This window comes from Tupaia chinensis, unplaced genomic scaffold (genome assembly GCF_000334495.1).
Source record: "Tupaia chinensis unplaced genomic scaffold, TupChi_1.0 Scaffold000622_1, whole genome shotgun sequence".
NCBI classification, from domain to species: Eukaryota; Metazoa; Chordata; class Mammalia; order Scandentia; family Tupaiidae; genus Tupaia; species Tupaia belangeri.
The window spans coordinates 6,637,047-6,654,351 of NW_006160142.1; the positions used below are offsets into that span (position 1 = coordinate 6,637,047).

Here is a 17,305-nt window from a genome sequence, read left to right on the forward strand (position 1 = left end):
GGCAGCCGCCACTGCCAGAGTAGTGACCCAAATATTTCCTCTATGCTTTAAAACATGAAAAGACAGTGTAATGTTATCAGTAAAGAAAATGTGTAGAGGAGGGAAACATAGACATATACTTTGCCAACGCAAAATAGGGTTTTTCTCCTTCACATCCTTGATTGAAAGGAACAGAAATCAGTTCAAACCAGCTTAAATTTTAATAATGAAGGATGAATTTATTGGAAAGATGTTGGAATCTCTCTCTCTTCCTCCTTAAGGGCCAGAAGCTTGTATGCTCACTAGCGAGAGAGGAAGTGAGAGAAAGCACCCCATAGTGGGGTGTGGCCACACCTAAGCCTCTTCTTAATTTTTCTCTGCTGCTGAGATTTTAGGCAAGGTGCCCTACATGTTTTTCAAGCTGCAGGGCCGGGATTCATACTGCAGCCAGCCATATGGGATCCAGCCCAGCTCCTTTAACCACTAGGCTGAGGGGCAGCCTGATATCTCTTAGAGTCCAAGAGCAGGAAGCATCCCTCCCGAGGAGCCAACCCAGCAGGTACTTCTCTCCTCTCCCAGTCTGGGGAGCTGGTCTCAGGGTCCCCTGCTCTCTGGGTCTTGTGTCTGCCTTTGGCCTCCCTCTCTGTACAAGCAGGCTGTCTGTCCCTAAGTAATCTGCTCGTGGTCCAATCTCTGCTGCCCTCAAATGCCACCCTCAGTTCCAAAGACCTCCTCTCATCTCAACTAGGCACCCACTGATTCAGCTTTACAAATTCCAGTTTCCCAGAGGACAGACTCTGAAAGCTCAGTCTGGTCTAGGCCTGACCCTTCCTGGGCCAACATCTGCCTCTAGAATGCAAACAGGACCACAGGAGCCCCACGCTTGAGGGCAGAATGCGATGTGGGCAGGGTAGCTCCCCCCAGCCTCCCCCACCCCCCGCATAGTTCTGCATAGCACTTCTCTGTTTGTCTTTGTGTTTAGAGTCTCTGAGATTCATGCAATCAGAGTACCTCCCTGGACTGTCTTGATAGTGTTTTCTGATGAGGTTTTGTTTTTGTTTTTGTTTTTGTTTTTGTTTTTTCCTTTCTTTCTTTCTTTCTTTTTTTTTTTTTGGTCAGAGGGCAGTGTGCTTACCACAGCGAGAAAGTAAGAAAGCATCCCCTGTGGGAAATAGTCGTACCACTGTCTCTTCTCCATCTCCCTCCTTTCGGGATTCTGACCACCCCTGCACACACACCCAGCGTGTTTCTCAAGCCGCTGGGTCCAGGAATCACACTGCACAGTAGCCATGTGGGATCCAGCTGCCTTAACTGCCATGCCCCTGGCTGGCTCCCAGGGAAGTATGATCTCAAACTATGGTGTAGAGAGTACTTGGGATTCTCTCAGAATTACAGTCCTCTGAGTTTTCTTAGTATCTCATGGTCAAAATAATCTAAAATTAGCCACATTTGAAGCATGTTTCCCTAAAAGCCTTTAATCCTTTTGCCACATACTTAATTTTTTGCAATGATTCTTTAGAGTTCTAAGGATATAGTTCCTTTACAAATACATATTTAGTTCACTGGGAAAGTATTGATTACTCATTTTCTTGCGGTGCTAAATAGCCAAAGATAGCTCATTGTGTGTGTTCAACCAAAAGTCAGGAAAAGGTGTCCATTTCAGAGCACACATTTTCAGATTTACCTACTCTTTAGAGTTAAGACAAAACCCCTCCTACCATGGCATGACTTACCAGTTATATAAGTTAAGATTGGCACTGAAGAGGCAGGCCTAGCTGAGGGACGGTCGGTTGGTTGGTGCTGCTGATCAGTAGGCTGAGGCCACATGGAGGCCTGGGTTCAATTCCTGGCCCATTATGAAAGCCATGGTGGTTTAAGCCTGTAGTCCTAATTACTTGGGAGACTGAAGCAGGAGGATCATGATACAGCAAGACCCCATCTTCAAAAAGAAAAAGATCACTTAGGAAATGAGAGAAACTTGTTTTTCATTAATCACTTAGAAATAGACCATCAGATATACATAGTTATGGGGAAAAAAGGCAGGGCAGAGGGGAGTATTAGTGTGTGTGTGTGTGTGTGTGTGTGTGCATGTGCATATACACCGTTTTTATATCATGTATGCATGTATATATTTTATGTTTGTGTATTTGTTTTATATGTGTAAATATATGTAAATGTATATATGTATATGTGTGTTTATATTTGCTTTATACACACATACCCCCTGAATTACAGCAGGCCTATTTACTGGTTCCACATCCTCAGATTCAACCAACAGCAGATTGAAAACGTTACATGATTGGGACCAGCAGATGGCCTCATGGCTATGTCGCTGGACTCCCATGTAGTTGACCACGGTTCAAGTCCTGGATCCAGGGAACCAGTAGTTAGCGTAATGGCTATGTTGCTGGATTCCCACGTAGTCGACTGCGGTTCGCGTCCCAGACCCGGTGGCTTAGAACTCACGCCGGGCGCGGGTGCGTGCATGCCCAAGATCCCGAGAGGAGAATGGAAGAAAAGGGATTGTGGCGTGACCATCCCCCCTGGGGGGGGATTTCTCGCTTTCTGTCTCTCTGTCTCTCTCTGTCTGTCTGGCGAGCACACGCGCCCTATAGTGAAAACCTCTCAAAAAAAAAGTCCCGGATGCAGTGACTTAAACTCACACCGGGTGTGTGTGCGTGCATGCCCAAGATCCCAAGAGGAGAATGGAGGAGAAGAGATTGTGACGTGGCCATCCCCTTGGGGGTGATTTCTCGCTTTCTGTCTCTCTGTCTCTCTCAGTCTTTCTGGCGAGTGCATGCACACTATAGCAAAAACCTCTTCAAAAGAAAAAAGTTACATTATTGCTGATGAACACCATATGTTTAGGCCAACAATGGTTGTATGTGTGCTAAACAGATGTTTTCTCCCTTGTTGTTATACAACAACCATTTACATAGCACTTGTGTTGTATTGGGTATGATAAATAATGCAGAGATGATTTAGGTTATATACAGATACATTCTGTATAAGGGACTAGAGAATCCATAGAGTTCGGTATCTAGAAGCCCTAGAACTAATCCCCTATAGACATGGAGAGATGACTGCGTTTACAGGTGAAATATTGTGATGTCTGAGGTTTGTTCCAAAATAATCTGGAGTGAGGGATTCAGTGGAGGTTCGTGGAACAGAACTGACCGAGTGTTAGTCACTGTTGAAGCTGGTCAGTGGGTATTTAGGGGTTCTTCAGACTATTTATATATTTTTGTAGGTGTTTGGAATCTTCCATAATTTAAAAAGGACTGAAAAATACTAGAATATATATACGTTGAGCCATTTACATTTCTTGCCAGAGTGGATTATTGCCATCGAAGGAGGAGAGTTAGGAAATCTAACATCAATGAAAATAAATTCAAGATTGTAATTTTATATCAGACCGAAAGACTATTTTGGTCAATACTTCATTTGGGGAAAGTCTTGGATTTCTTAAAATTTTAAATAAGACAGGGAATGAGCATTTATGGTTTGTTTTGTGTGTCCTTTTCATTTCTAAACTTTAAAAGCTAATTTAGAATTTAGACTTAAGTAAATGCAAATGCTCACAAGAATCTCACTTCAAATGCCACAGTGCTTGCCAAAGCAGTTTGCTTTTACTTCAGCTGTGTGCTAGGAGGCAACAGGGAAAAGAGCAAAAAATTGATTTTCGTCAGGCTTTGGAAAACTAGCTATTTTCATTGCAACACAGTGAAACATGCCAAGCTTGATTCTTAAGTTATTCAAACAATGTTCAAGGTCAAGTTTTATGAGGTCTGTGTTCTTAAAATAATAGTTTTGTGATTTATACCATGCCATATAATTACCATTACATGCCCTTCTGAAGAATTCAATATGTGTTTATTCAACTTATTAGACTTTGATTAAGATAAATCAAAATAGGCACAGCCATGTTTATCATCTTATAGTAAAAAGAGAAAAGCAAAATCTAATTGTCTTTTTCTTTTTTCTATCATAACAGGAAAATTATTGCAAGTTAATTCAGGTGCCAAAGAACACCTTTTTTTTGAAGCTCCAAGAGGCAAACGGCATATAATAAGACCTTCAGAGGTAATAACCATATACACAACTTTGAAAAAAAATATTTTTGAAGTGATTTAATAAAACCTGTCCATCTTAACCAGTAATATGGATTTCATTTAGTATGCCTTTAAGTTTGACCATTTCTTAAATCTTATTTTCCTCCTGTTTCCTAATCTCTGAGGATAGATCTATTTTCTCTACCACTGATGTAATAATGTACCAGCATTCTGCTTAATTTTTCTCTGTCTGAAAACAACAAATAAGCTAACAGTTTGAATGCTACATATTACTTTTTCCATTCATTGTATCATTTTGAGCAAAGTTTTATGTGAATATAAATTTTGAACCATATTTTCTCAATGTCTATCATTTGTAATAATAAATATTATCTATAGCAAGAGCAGCAATTATTTTTTGAGACAAAAACTATCTACAACCTGATTGTTCTAATGCATCAAGTTGTTCTTTCTTTTTTCCCTGTTTTCTTCATGTTCTTAGCCACATACATAATTTTTTAATTGTTGAAATCAAAGTCTAGGCCAGCCCCATAGCCTAGTGATTAAGGAAGCCAGATCCCACGTGTCCAGCTTCAGCTCAAGTCCCAACCCTGATGGCTTGAAAAACAGCCTGGGTGCATGGAGAAATCGAGGAAGCATGGTTGTGCCTCACTGGGTGGTGCTTTCTCCCTCTGTCTCTTTCTGTCTCTCTCTGGCAAGTGCAGATGCCCTTCGCGAACTAAAGAAAAAAGAAAGAAAGGGAGGAAGGAAGGAAGGGAGGAAGGAAGGGAAGGGGAAGAAGGGGAAGGGAAGGGAGAAAAGGAAGGAAAGGAGAGGAAAGGAAAGGAAGGAAAGAAGGAAAGAAAAAGAAAGAAAGAGAGAGAGAAGGAAAGAAAGAAGGAGGAAGAAAAGTCTAAATAAAATGCAGTAATCCACAAGCTCACCTCTTTCTAAAGGTTAGATTTATTTGTGGAACATCTGTCAGGGTCTGGACATAAATAAACCCTCATGATCGAAAGGTTACTACCTGATTAAGCACTGAGGATGTTCTCTTGGTCCCTGGAGACAACTTAATTTGTTTGTTAAGTAACCTTTGATTAAATAAAAGGACCATTGCATCCTTGGAGGAAAAGGCGGTGAGAGTTTCGTGGATGGCTGACTATCATCTGCCTCTCTCTGGCTTCAGTTTGCCAATGTTATGAACTAGCTTAGTGTTATAAAGGATCCCAAAGACAGTTGAGCGTGTGCACAATCATAATGTTTTATTGTTTGCAAAGGAAGTACAACACTAAAGAAATATAAGTTGCTATAGATGATGGCATTGTAGTACTGGAATTTATTTACTGATGAATTGATCTCATTCCTCAATTCCAATTTATTTATCTCTAATAAGTTCTTATTCTAACTTTTTTTTGTATGGAAAAACTTGTAGAGCCTTTCAGTAAGAGATATTTTTAATTATAGCCTTTATTCATTGAACTTTTGTTGACTGTGTCAGGCACTTTGTATACCTATGTTTTAATCTCTACAACAGCTTTACATGATAGCTCTCAATTTCATTTTACAGATAAGGAAAGTAAGGCTCCAAGAGAGTAAGAGAGCCAGAGAGTTGGGATCCCAGTCTAGTGGGGTCCTCAGCCCAGACTGTAAGGCCTCTCAGATTTCCCTTGTTAGTTTAAGCGTCATTTTACACCATTCCAGCCTTATTTTCTCTTCCTGTTCTAGTGCCCTGAAATAAGTATACTTAAATAAAATGCAGTTTAACAAAAATGGTAGACAAAGGACAAGGTCAACCTGAGACAGGTGATATGTGAAGCTCCCAAAATGTCAGACTCTTGCTCTGAAGAGCTATTGTGTCACTCGGTGATGCACCCATGTCATTCCAGAGGCTGATTCTGATGTTGTTGGAAAGTCCCTCCAGCTGATTTTTCCTGGCCCATCTCATGTAGTGGACCATGGTTTGAGTACTGGACCTGGTGACTTAAACTCACGCCGGCGCGTGTGAGTGCGTGCCCAAGATCCCGAGAGGAGAATGGAGGAGAAGGGATTGAGGCATGGCCATCCCCCTGGGGGGGTGATTTCTCGCTTTCTGTCTCTCTGTCTCTCTCTGTCTTTCTGGCGAGCACACGTGCTCTATAGCAAAAACCTCTCGGAAAAAAAAAACTCTAAAAAAATTGTTATTGTCAGATTTCCACAATTCCAAAATGTTTATTTTATCTAGACAAAAAAATAATGTAGATATTGGACTGCAAGGTTGGTCTATTTAAACAGTACAAATGGAGCCAGTAGGTGTCATGGTGGTGAAGGCTCTGGATTCCCACATGGCCGAGCAGACCCAGCAGCATGCAGATCACACCAGGCATGTGTGTGGGTGCCCAAAATTCCAAGGGAAGGAAGGAGAAGGGATGGCGCATGGCCATGTCCTATGGGAGGTGATTTCTTACTTTCTGTCTCTGTCTCTCTCAAGCAAGCTCACACGCTCTATAGCAAAAACCAAATAAATAAATAAATAATGGTGCAAATACCACTTTGCAACTTCGAATTTGTGCATCTCAGCACAAATACCTGATTTTGGCAGTCACCATTTAGAACTACTCAGCCACTACTGTTTCTTTTATGTCATTTTAACCAAAAAAAAATCCATTTCATACCAAAATATAGTTTTTCTTTCCTCTCTTTCAGATTGAGAAGATAGAGTGGGACACATGGACCTGTGTCCTAGGGCCCACCTGTGAGGGGATCTGGCCAGCCCACAGTGATGTGACCGACGTGAATGCTGCCAGTCTTACCAAAGACTGTTCGCTCTTAGCCACTGGAGATGATTTTGGTTTTGTTAAACTTTTTTCATATCCAGTCAAGGTAATGTTGCCTGTTCATTATATAAACCTACTTAGTCTCACTAATGATCCCAAATTGAACCATTGTATTTGAGTGGAGTTTAAATTCTAAAGGCAGAAGCCATCGATGATGACGTTACTTGCAGTATCGTTGCAGCTATTAAAAAACCTCACTGACGTTATGTTTGAATGACTAACTCAGGTGCGATTCTCATGGCATAGAATTCCCACTTAAGATACTTTTGGCAGTTATTAAGCCCACCGCACAGATAGAATCGTCTTTATGCCAACTCAGACCAGTGCCCTTCTGCCTTACGCTAGCATTCTTCCAGAGATGAACTTGCTCCTACACAAAGCAGCCCAGTTCGTGGTTAAATGGCTGCAGCTGTGAAGTAGTTCCGCTCTATATGGATTAAATTCTTTTCTCTTTAGCCAAAGTCTTGCCTTCTGGACCATCACTGAGTAATTCTAGTCCTCTAATGGCCTTCATATGTAGGACGATCACGTTTGACTCCCCAAAGTCTCATTTTCTCCAGCATGAGCATCGCCATTTCCTTCAGCCACTTCCCACATGTCATAGTTTCTAGCTACCCATTCCCTCTAAGCACACTGTGTTTCATTAATTCCGTCTTAAACTGTCGCACCTAGAATTGAACACAGTGCTCCAACATAATCTGACCAGCTCACAAAACAGCAAGACTATCACATTCTTGGTTTTGGTTTTACACTTGTAGTAAGTCAAATTCAAATGGCATAAGTCTTTTGGTTGCTGTTCTCAAAAATGTTCAGTCTATCCCCCATCCTGTACTTAAACCATGGTTTTTCTAAAATCTGCATACTGGGGACCAGCAGATGGTGTAATGGTTACGTTGCTGGGCTCCCATGTAGTTGACTGCGGTTCGAGTACCGGACGTAGCAGCTTGAAACTCACACCAGATGTGTGTGCGTGCGTGCCCAAGATCCCAAAAGGAGAACGGAGGAGAAGGGATTGCAGTGTGGTCATCCCCCCTGGGGGGTGATTTCTCACTTTCTGTCTCTCTGGTGAGCACATACACCCTATAGCAAAAATCTCTCTAAAAAAGGAAAGAAAAAAATCTGAGTACAGAACTTTATTTTGGTACCAAAAACTTGCATTTATTTAACCTCATTGTTCTATCCTGTCAGTATTTTTAAATATCTTTTTAAAGTATTTGCTCTCCCTTTCAATGTCATGTCCCCTCTACTTTCATAATCATGAGTTTTAAATCACAGGGAGTTTTTTTGATTTTTTTTTTTTTAAGTAGACTAGAACAACCAAACACCAGCCCTAGGAACCCCAACTCATTCTGACGTTCCCCTTACTAATCCACACATTTATAGTCCATGATCTGTAGCAGTCCTTTAAATCCGATAGTACAGTCATGCAGCCTGGTCCAACAAGCCATCATTAGAAACTTGGTAAATATCTTGCTATAAGCAAGACTGATGGTGTCCCTGCATCCCTCTTCTCTCCTTCTAATAAACAAAACATTTAGTTCACAGTGGACCCCTGTTACTGCCCAGTAATTCATTTTTTCTTTTCCGAGTGCTTCGCGAACTTCTGTGTAATATCTCATCTGGGAATTTTCCAGGCATTGCATCAGCTCACGAATCAATGTTTGCCAGAGTGTGCTTGTTTCCCTGTTTGGTACAGGAACCTTGTTATCTTTGATGCCACCTCTCCTGGCTTCTAACTGCCTCAGCATGGTTGGACATTATTTCTGGGGTCACCTTGGAAGGGACCTGTTCTCATGTAAATGGGCTCTGGCTCTTTTTTGTTTGAAGAGCCCTCTCTCTCAGAAAGGAGATAAGTAAACCTTTCCATTCATAATAATCCATCTGATCTAAGAAATGTTTCTCACTTTTCTCTCTTTTCCCTTTATCTCTAAATATTTATTTCAAATCCTTTTTAATGGTCTTAAGTTTTTTATTTTAATAGTTCTGAAATTATTCTTAAAAAAAACTATATAATTTTATTTTTTAATTTACTTATTTAAATTTGACCAGAAGAGGCAGGGAGAGAGAAAGTGAGAAAGCAAGCCACCAGGTCTGGGACTCAAACTGTGGTTGGCCATGTGGGAGTATCTAGTGCGTTGACCACCGTGCCACTTGCTGGTTCCCTGAAATCACTCTTAAAGCCCTGTGTAAGACTGTCACATCCATCCTTGACTATTCACTCCTCCTTCATTATTTGTACATTTAAAATCTGAACACACCACTCTGCAGCCACTGTGGTCTCTTTGGATGCTCTTCCTCTTTTCTTCTTCATTTATTAATATCTGGTCAGAATGTCATCTTGAGTCACCTTTCCTAAGATGCATTGTGTTCAGTGTTCCCTTCATTGTCACCCCGAATTTCAAAGCTACTTGGTGACCTTCTGTCCACTATCTTGCTTTCTGACCTCCTCAGCTGTTACCCACATTATTTCCAGGGCCACATGGAAGGTAGCTGTTCAGTGAGCTCTGTAGCAGGCTCCTTCGCCTATCAGCCCTTTCTGTTTCATCAGAATTCAGTTTGGCATAGTCATTTTCCTTACTACCTGTATTTTTTTTTTAAGAATTATTTATTTAATTTTATATATCATTATTGTTCTTCAGTTTGACCTGTGAAAGACAGAGGGAGGGAGAAGCAGGGAGAGTGAGAAAGCAAGCTGCTAGGTCCAGGACTCAAGCCACAGTCAGCCATGTGGGAGTTCAGCACCTTAACCACCATGCCACCTGCTGGCCCCACTACCTTTACTTTTTAAAAAATAAAATTGATAGTAGAGGAAGTCAAGAAGTGAGTGATACCCTGGTTTTGTAGACTAGGACTTAAGGCAGTTACTTAGAGAGCTGTCCCTTCCCCACCCCCATGGAACTGCTGTATTCTATTCCCGGGCTAGGTTTATTATTGGTCCTGGGAATTCATCAGTCCCCTCCCCAGCCTGACTAAGTGGGTTGTCGTACTGTCATTTCAAGCCCTGTTATGCTACCAGAGCTCCTGGATGGTGTCTCAGAGGCCATCCCAGGAAGTAAGGGGGCACCAAGTGGGAAAGGTCAGAGGACAACATCCCTGTTTCAACATTTACTTTGTGTTTTGTATTTTATTCATTGAGCTACTGTGTAAGATATTTTTTCTGACATTTAATTAAAAATCTGAAGCATACAGACAAGATCAAAGAATGATACCATGAAGCAGAAACCAAAATCTACATTCTAGTAAGAATAAATCGTAGGTCTAGCTGCATCAGCAGGCACTGGCAGCTGCTGCTCAGCAGCTAAAGCCACACGAGAGGCCCAGGCTAGACTCGCAGCCCACCCTAAAACCAGGCATGGTGGTGCATGGCTGTGCTCCCAGCTATTCAGGAGGCTAAGGCAGGGGATTGTGACACAACAAACCCCTGTCTAAAAACACCACACACACACACATGCACACATACACCATAAGACGAAACAAACAAAACCTGCCTAAATAATAAATTGTAGACTTAGGAAAACAAAAGGTATTAAATAATCTAACTTTAAACTTCAAGGAACTAAGAAAAAAAGAATAAATTAAGCCCAAAATTAGCAGAGGAAAGGAAATAATAAGGATTAGAATAAAAATAAAAAGAGAATATAAGAACAATAGAAAAGATCAATGGAATAAGTGTCATTGAGTTGGTTCCTTAAAAAGATAAATAAAATCCACAAACCTGTAGCCAGGCTAACCAAGAAAAAGAAAAGACTCAGATAAAAGTATAAATGAGAAAGACATTATAACTGATACTACAGATGTACAAAGGATCATAAGAAACTACTTACATGCCAACAAATTGGATAAACTAGAAGAAATTAATAAGTTGCTGGAAACATGCAGCCTATCATGACTGAATCATGAATAAGTAGAATATCTGAATGGACCAATAATAATAAAGAGATGAAATTAGTAATCAAAAACCTCCCAGGAAAGAAGGGCCCATTATCAGATAGCTTCATGGATGAATTCTGCCTAATTTTAAATAATCAATGCCAATCCTTCTCAAATACCTCCTGTAAAATTGAAGAGGAGAGGACTTTCAAACTTATTTGACAAGGCTGACATTACCTGCTACCAAAGTCAGATAAGGACACTACAAGAAAAGAAGGCAGTATCTCTGAAGAATACAGAATCAAAGATCATCAACATACTACTACTGAGCCAAATTCAACAACTTATTAAAAGGAGCATTTACCACGATCAAGTGAAATTTATCCTTGAGCTGCAAGGAGGGCTTAATATGTGCAAATTGCTGAGTGTGATATGCCACAGTAACAGAATGAAGGATAATTATATGAAAACAGGGGCCAGCAGGTGGTATGGTGGTTAAATCACTGGACTCCCATATTGTCAACCACAGTTTGAGTACTGGACCCAGTGACTTGAAAGTCAGCTGGGCCGGGACCAGCAGATGGCATAATGGTTATGTTGCTGGACTCCCACTTGTTTTACTGCAGTTCAAGTCCTGGACCCGGTGGCTTAAAACTCACATCGGGTGCCATGTGTGCAGATGCTCAAAATCCCGAGAGGAGAATGGAGGAGAAGGGATTGCAGTGTGGCCATCCCCTCTGGGGGGTGATTTCCTCCTTTCTGTCGCTCTTTGTCTCTCTAGTAAGCACATGTGCCCTATAGCAAAAATATCTCTCTTAAAAAGATAAAAAGAAAGAAAGAAAGAAAGAAAGAGAAAAGAAAATCATGCTGTGCATGTGTGTGTACATGGCCAACAGCCTGAGAGGAGAATGGAGGAGAAGAAATTGTGGCATGGCCATCACCCCTGGGGAGTGATTTCTCACTTTCCCTCTCTCTGTCTGGCAAGTGCACAACCCTAAGGCAAAAACTTTTTAAAAAATGTATGTGAGCATATCAAAAATTCAGAAAAAGCATTAGACAAAATTCAACATCCTTTTGTGATTGAACACTCTAAACAAATTCGACGCAGAAGGAATGTACCTTAACATATAAAGGCTATAAATGACAGACTCACATTTAACATTATTCTTAATGTTGAAAAGCTGAAAGTTTTTCCTCCAAGATCAGGAAGAAGATGTCCCCTTTCACTTCTATTGATCATACTACTGAAAGTCTGACACAGAGAAGTTAGACAAGATAAAGCATTCAAATTTTAAAAAGTGTTCATTGTCTCTCTCTGTGGACAAGTTCTTATTATAGACAACCCTAAAACTCCACCAAAAACTTTGAAAATAAGCAAATTCAGAGACATTAGAGAAGATAAAAATCAACACACAAAAAGCAGTTGCATTTCTATACATCAACAGATACCCCAAAAAATCCAATTTACAATAACATCGAGAAGGATCAAATACTTTAAAAATAAATTTAACCAAGGAAGTGAAGAGCTGTACACTGAAAACTGTAAGACATTAATGAAAGAAATCGAAGAATACACAAAATCTATAGATAGATATCTCATGTTCATATATTGAAAGACTTAATATTGTTAAATTGTCCATTCTACCCAAAGGAATCTGCTGATTAAATGCAGTCTTTATCAATATTCCAGTGGGTTTTTTTCACAGAAATTGAAAAAAAAATCCTAAAGTTCATATAGAGAAAAAAAAAAAAAAAGACCCTGAAAGCAGGTTTTTTAAAAGTCATTTACACTTTTTTTAAAGAATTATTTAACTTTCTTTATTCATTTATTTTTTATTCATTCATTTTTTGAGAGGTTTTTGCTATAGGGCACGTGCGCTCACCAGAAAGGGAGAGAGAGACAGAGAGACAGAAAGTGAGAAATCACCCCCCAGGGAGGATGGCCACACCACAATCCCTTCTCCTCCATTATCCTCTCAGGATCTTGGGCACATGCACACACCCACCCAGCGTGAATTTAAGCCATCGGGTCTGAGACTCAAACCGTGGTGAACTACATGGGAGTCCAGTGACATAGCCATTATGTTAACTGCTGGTCCCTATTTATTAAAATTTTGACCAGAGAGGGACAGAGAGAGTGAGAGAGAGGGAACATGAGAAAGCAAGCCACCAGGTCCGGGACTTGAACCATGGTCAACCATGTGGGAGTCCAGCACCCTTATCCACCACACCACCTGCTGTTCCCCAATAGTCAAAGCAGTCTTGAGAAGGAAGAACAAAGCTGTACCATACTTCCTGATTGTAAATTACATTGCAAAACTGTAATAATAAAAATGGTATGATACCGGTATGAAAACGGGCACATAATTCAATGGAATAGAATAGAGCCCAGAAATCCACACATATGCAGCCAACTAATTTTGACAGGACACCAACCAGGATTTCAAAATGGGAAAAGGACAGCATCTTCAATAAATGCTGCTAGGGAGGCTATCCACATGTAAAAGAATGAAATTAGACCCTCATCAACACTTTGTACAAAAATGAACTTGAAATGGATTAAAGACTTAAATTAAGACCTGAAACCATAAAACGTCTTGCAGAAGACAGAGAGAGACAGAGAGAAAACTCCTTGATTTTTTTGTCTTGTTAATGAGTATTTGGATATGACACCAAAAGCACAGGCAAAAGAAAAGAAAAAAAAATAGAACTAATCAAATTTTACAACTTTACTGCAAAGAAAATGAGCAACAAAATGAAAAAACAGCCTGTGGGAAAGAAGAAAATATTTGCAAACCATATATCTGATAAAGGGTTAACAGTCAGCCAAGTAAGAAACTCATGTGACTAACAAAAACAAAACACAAACTAATGGGAAAAAATGGACAAGGACCCAGATAGACATTTCTCCATAGAATTTATAGAAATGGCCAAGAGGGATAATGAAAATATGCTTAGCATCACTAATCATAAGGAAAATGCAAATCAGAACCACAATGAGTTATCATTTCATATTTGTTAAGATAGCTATTATCAAAAAGACAAGAGATTGGCGGAGCTGCAGTAGTGCAGGCAGTAGGAATGCTACTGTAGGATGCTGGAGGCTATATGGGAAGGCTCTGAGTTTGTATCTCAGATCTACCTGAACATAGCAGGTATTCCCATGGGCACCCATGCTGCTACCTGGCTGCAGGGGTTGGGGGAGAAGACTTTTTTTTCCTTTTGGAGAGGTTTTTGCTATAGGGCATGTGCGCTCACCAGAAAGAGAGAGACAGAGAGACAGAAAACGAGAAATCACCCCCCAGGGGGGATGGCCACACTGCAATGCCCCTCTCCTCCATTCTCCTCTCGGGATCTTGGGCATGCACATACACGCGCCTGGTGTGAGTTTAAGCCACTGGGTCCGGGACTCAAACCATGGTCGACTATATGGGAGTCCAGCAACATAGCCATTACGCCAACTGCTAGTCCCTGGGGAGAAGACTTTATGAAGAAGACTTTATGAGAAGACTTTCATGAAGATAAGACTGACATGTGGATAAGACTTTATAAGAAGACTTTCATGAAGACTTTATTGAGGGTATGTAGCTCCCCTCCAGAAAATAAATAATCTTAAGGAACAAAAGATAATAAGTGTTAGGGTATGGAGGAAATGAAACTTTTGTACACTGTTGGTGGAAATGTAAATTGGCACAGACATTATGGAAAACAGTATGGTGGTTTCTCAAAGATTAAAAACACAACTACTATGTGATCCAGCAATTCCACTTCTAAGTGTATATATGCAAAGGAAATGAAATAAATGTCTCAAAGGATTATCTGCATCCCTATGTCCATTGCTCCACTATTCACAGTAACCAAGATAGGGAAGTGCCCTACGTGTCTGTTGACAAATAAATGGAAAAAGAAATTGTGGTGTATACATACATACAACAGCATATTAGTCAGCCACAAACAAGGAAGAAACTGCCATTCAGGACAAAATGGATGAATTTGAAGGACACTATGATGAGTGAAATAAGCCAAGCATAGACGAATACTGTATTATCTCATTTTATGTGGAATCTAAAAGAGTTGAATTCATAGAAGCAGTGGTTGTTAGAAACTGGGTGTAAGAGGAAATGGGGAGATTTTTAGATGTTTGTCAAACAATACAAACGTAGTTATAAGATGAGTAAGTTCTGGAGACCTGATGTACAGTATGTAACTGTAGTTCATATTACTATATGGCTTACTTGAAATTTACTAAGAAAGTTGGTCTCAAGTACTATTTGTTTTGACTTCTCACTCAGGTGTGTCTGAGATATATACCTGTCGTCATGTGTGATCATAATCTTAATTTGTAGAGCTGAGCAGAACTCTGTTACATGGTTGTGACGGAGTTTGTTCATCCAAATGCCTCACATTTGTTCATCCTTATGCACTCACGTTTTTCCGGGTTTTGGTTATAATACTTGTAAAGCTGCTGTGAACAGTTTTGGACAAGTCTTTGTTGACATATGGTTTCTTTCTCTTAAGTAAATTCATAGGAATGACATTGCTAGGTCACAGGAGAAAATATACGTTTAACTTTTAAGAAACTGCCAGACCTTTTTCATTTCACGTTCCCACCAAGAATGTAAGAGTTGTAGTTGTTGGCATTCGGTCATGTCAAACATAAAATTCAGCTGTCCAGTGGAATACATAATGCTATCAGATCATGCTTTTCATTTACATTTCTCGAATGACTAATGATGCTGAGTGCTTTTTTGTCACTTATTCACTATTTGTAAAGTGCTTGTACAAACCTTTTGTTATTTTAAGTTGAATTGCTTATTATCTTCTTATTCTTGAGTTCTCTTGCGTAAGATCTGATTGGAGAAATAGTTTCATAACTTAAAAGCATTTGAGACCCCCTGGCCAATATCAATATTAACTCTTTTGATAGTATGACTTGTTTTCCTCTTCTTTTTCTTTTATTTTTATTTCTTTATCATTGAGAGAGAGAGAGAGAATGAAGCCTCAGTAGAGAGAGTGAAGCCTCAATAGGGTCTCGTCACAGTGCAATCCCCTTCCCCCAGACCCTATCTCCTCAGAATCCTGGACACACACGCTTACCTGTTTTCCAAGCCAACCCAGGATCAGGGTCTCAATTACCACATAGCTTCCAGCCCTGCAGAGCGTAGTGTTACTGCTGTGCTGGAGCAGCTGGGGCCCACCCGTTGTTTTCTTTATTCATGATAGAGCATGTGCGTGTGAGAGAAAGTGAGAAAAGGAGGAAGAAACACTCTCCAGAGTCTGATCACACACAGTTCTCTTCCTCCAGTCCGTTGGATCGTGGGCCCATGCACGCGTGCCTGGTGTTTCAGGCCAATGGGGTAGGGATTCAAGCTATCGTTGTCATGTAGGATCTGACTTTTTTGAGCAGTGTGTGACCTCTGCACCCTAGAGCTGGCCATTTTTTTTTCTTTATTTTTAAAATCTGACATCTTGGACACACTTTCATTCCCAAATACACAAACCTCGTGCTGATGAATATTTCTAGCTATATAGTCCAACTACTGTGAGTCTTTTGAACAAAGTTTACCATCTGTTATAAACGGAATGTCCCTGTCCCCCTGTATGTGTGTGTGTGTGTATATATATATACACACACACCCTAATCCCCAAGGTAATTGTGCCTGGAGATGGAGCCTTTACATAAGAGACTAAGGCTACATAAGAGTGGGTCCTTGATCTGATTCAATTAGTGTCCGTATTGTAAGAAGAGACATTGGAGAGCCGAGAATTAGATCTGCCTGCACCTTAATCTTGAACTTGCAGACTCCAGAACTGTGAGAAATAAATTTCTGTTGTTTAAACCACCCAGCCTATGTTATTTTGACAGCTCAAGCAGATTAAAATACATCCCATTGCTGTATTGTAGCTTTCAGTTCCCTGTCATTGAGTCTCATGGATACCTGTGACCATGTGGTTCGCTCTGTGGTTCATACTCAACTTTGTAAGCTGCTCAGATTGTAAATCACCTTCTTGACCCTTTTCCTCATTCTCCTTTCCCATGAGTACTAAGCATCTTTTCCAGGCATTTTTCCTTCCATGGCAAACATGTATGTATATGAATACTCAGCTTCACAGTTAAAGTCCTCTCAAGTGATCACTAGTGCCCTGACAATCACATTGTCCAGCCTCCAGGAGATAGGCTCTACCCTTTACAAGAGCCCGTCCACTTTCCCAAATCCTTAAATTAGGGACCAGAGACCATCTACAGAACAAGCTGGTGGTTTTCCACAGCCTCCTTCCCTTCTAGACCTATGTCCTTTCACTAGATGGAGTGGTTAAAATTACACCATGTCATTTACATTTTTAAAACCAGCTGTGTCTTCGAGTCCTTACGTTTCCCTTTTCAAAAATCCACAGCTTTGGAGACCAGCAGTTGGCGTAATGGCTGTGTCGTTGGACTCCCACGTAGTCGACCGTGGTTCGCGTCCTGGACCCGGTGGCTTAAAACTCACATTGGGCACGTGTGCGTGCCCAAGATCCCGAGAGGAGAATGGAGGAGAAGGGATTGTGGCGTGGCCATCCCCCCTGAGGGGTGATTTCTCGCTTTCTATC

General features: G+C 40.6%; 1 protein-coding gene across 1 annotated transcript in view; it reads left to right on the forward strand.

Moving 5' to 3' along the window:
• Positions 1 to 17,305, forward strand: part of EML6 (EMAP like 6) — a gene marked incomplete at its 5' end in the record, with an annotated part of 331,238 nt that overhangs the window by 258,038 nt on the left and 55,895 nt on the right. The window contains 2 exons of the mRNA XM_027775960.1: positions 3,974 to 4,062; positions 6,714 to 6,890. Of these exons, the coding sequence (XP_027631761.1) occupies positions 3,974 to 4,062; positions 6,714 to 6,890 (266 nt within the window). The remainder of the gene's footprint in view (positions 1 to 3,973; positions 4,063 to 6,713; positions 6,891 to 17,305) is intronic.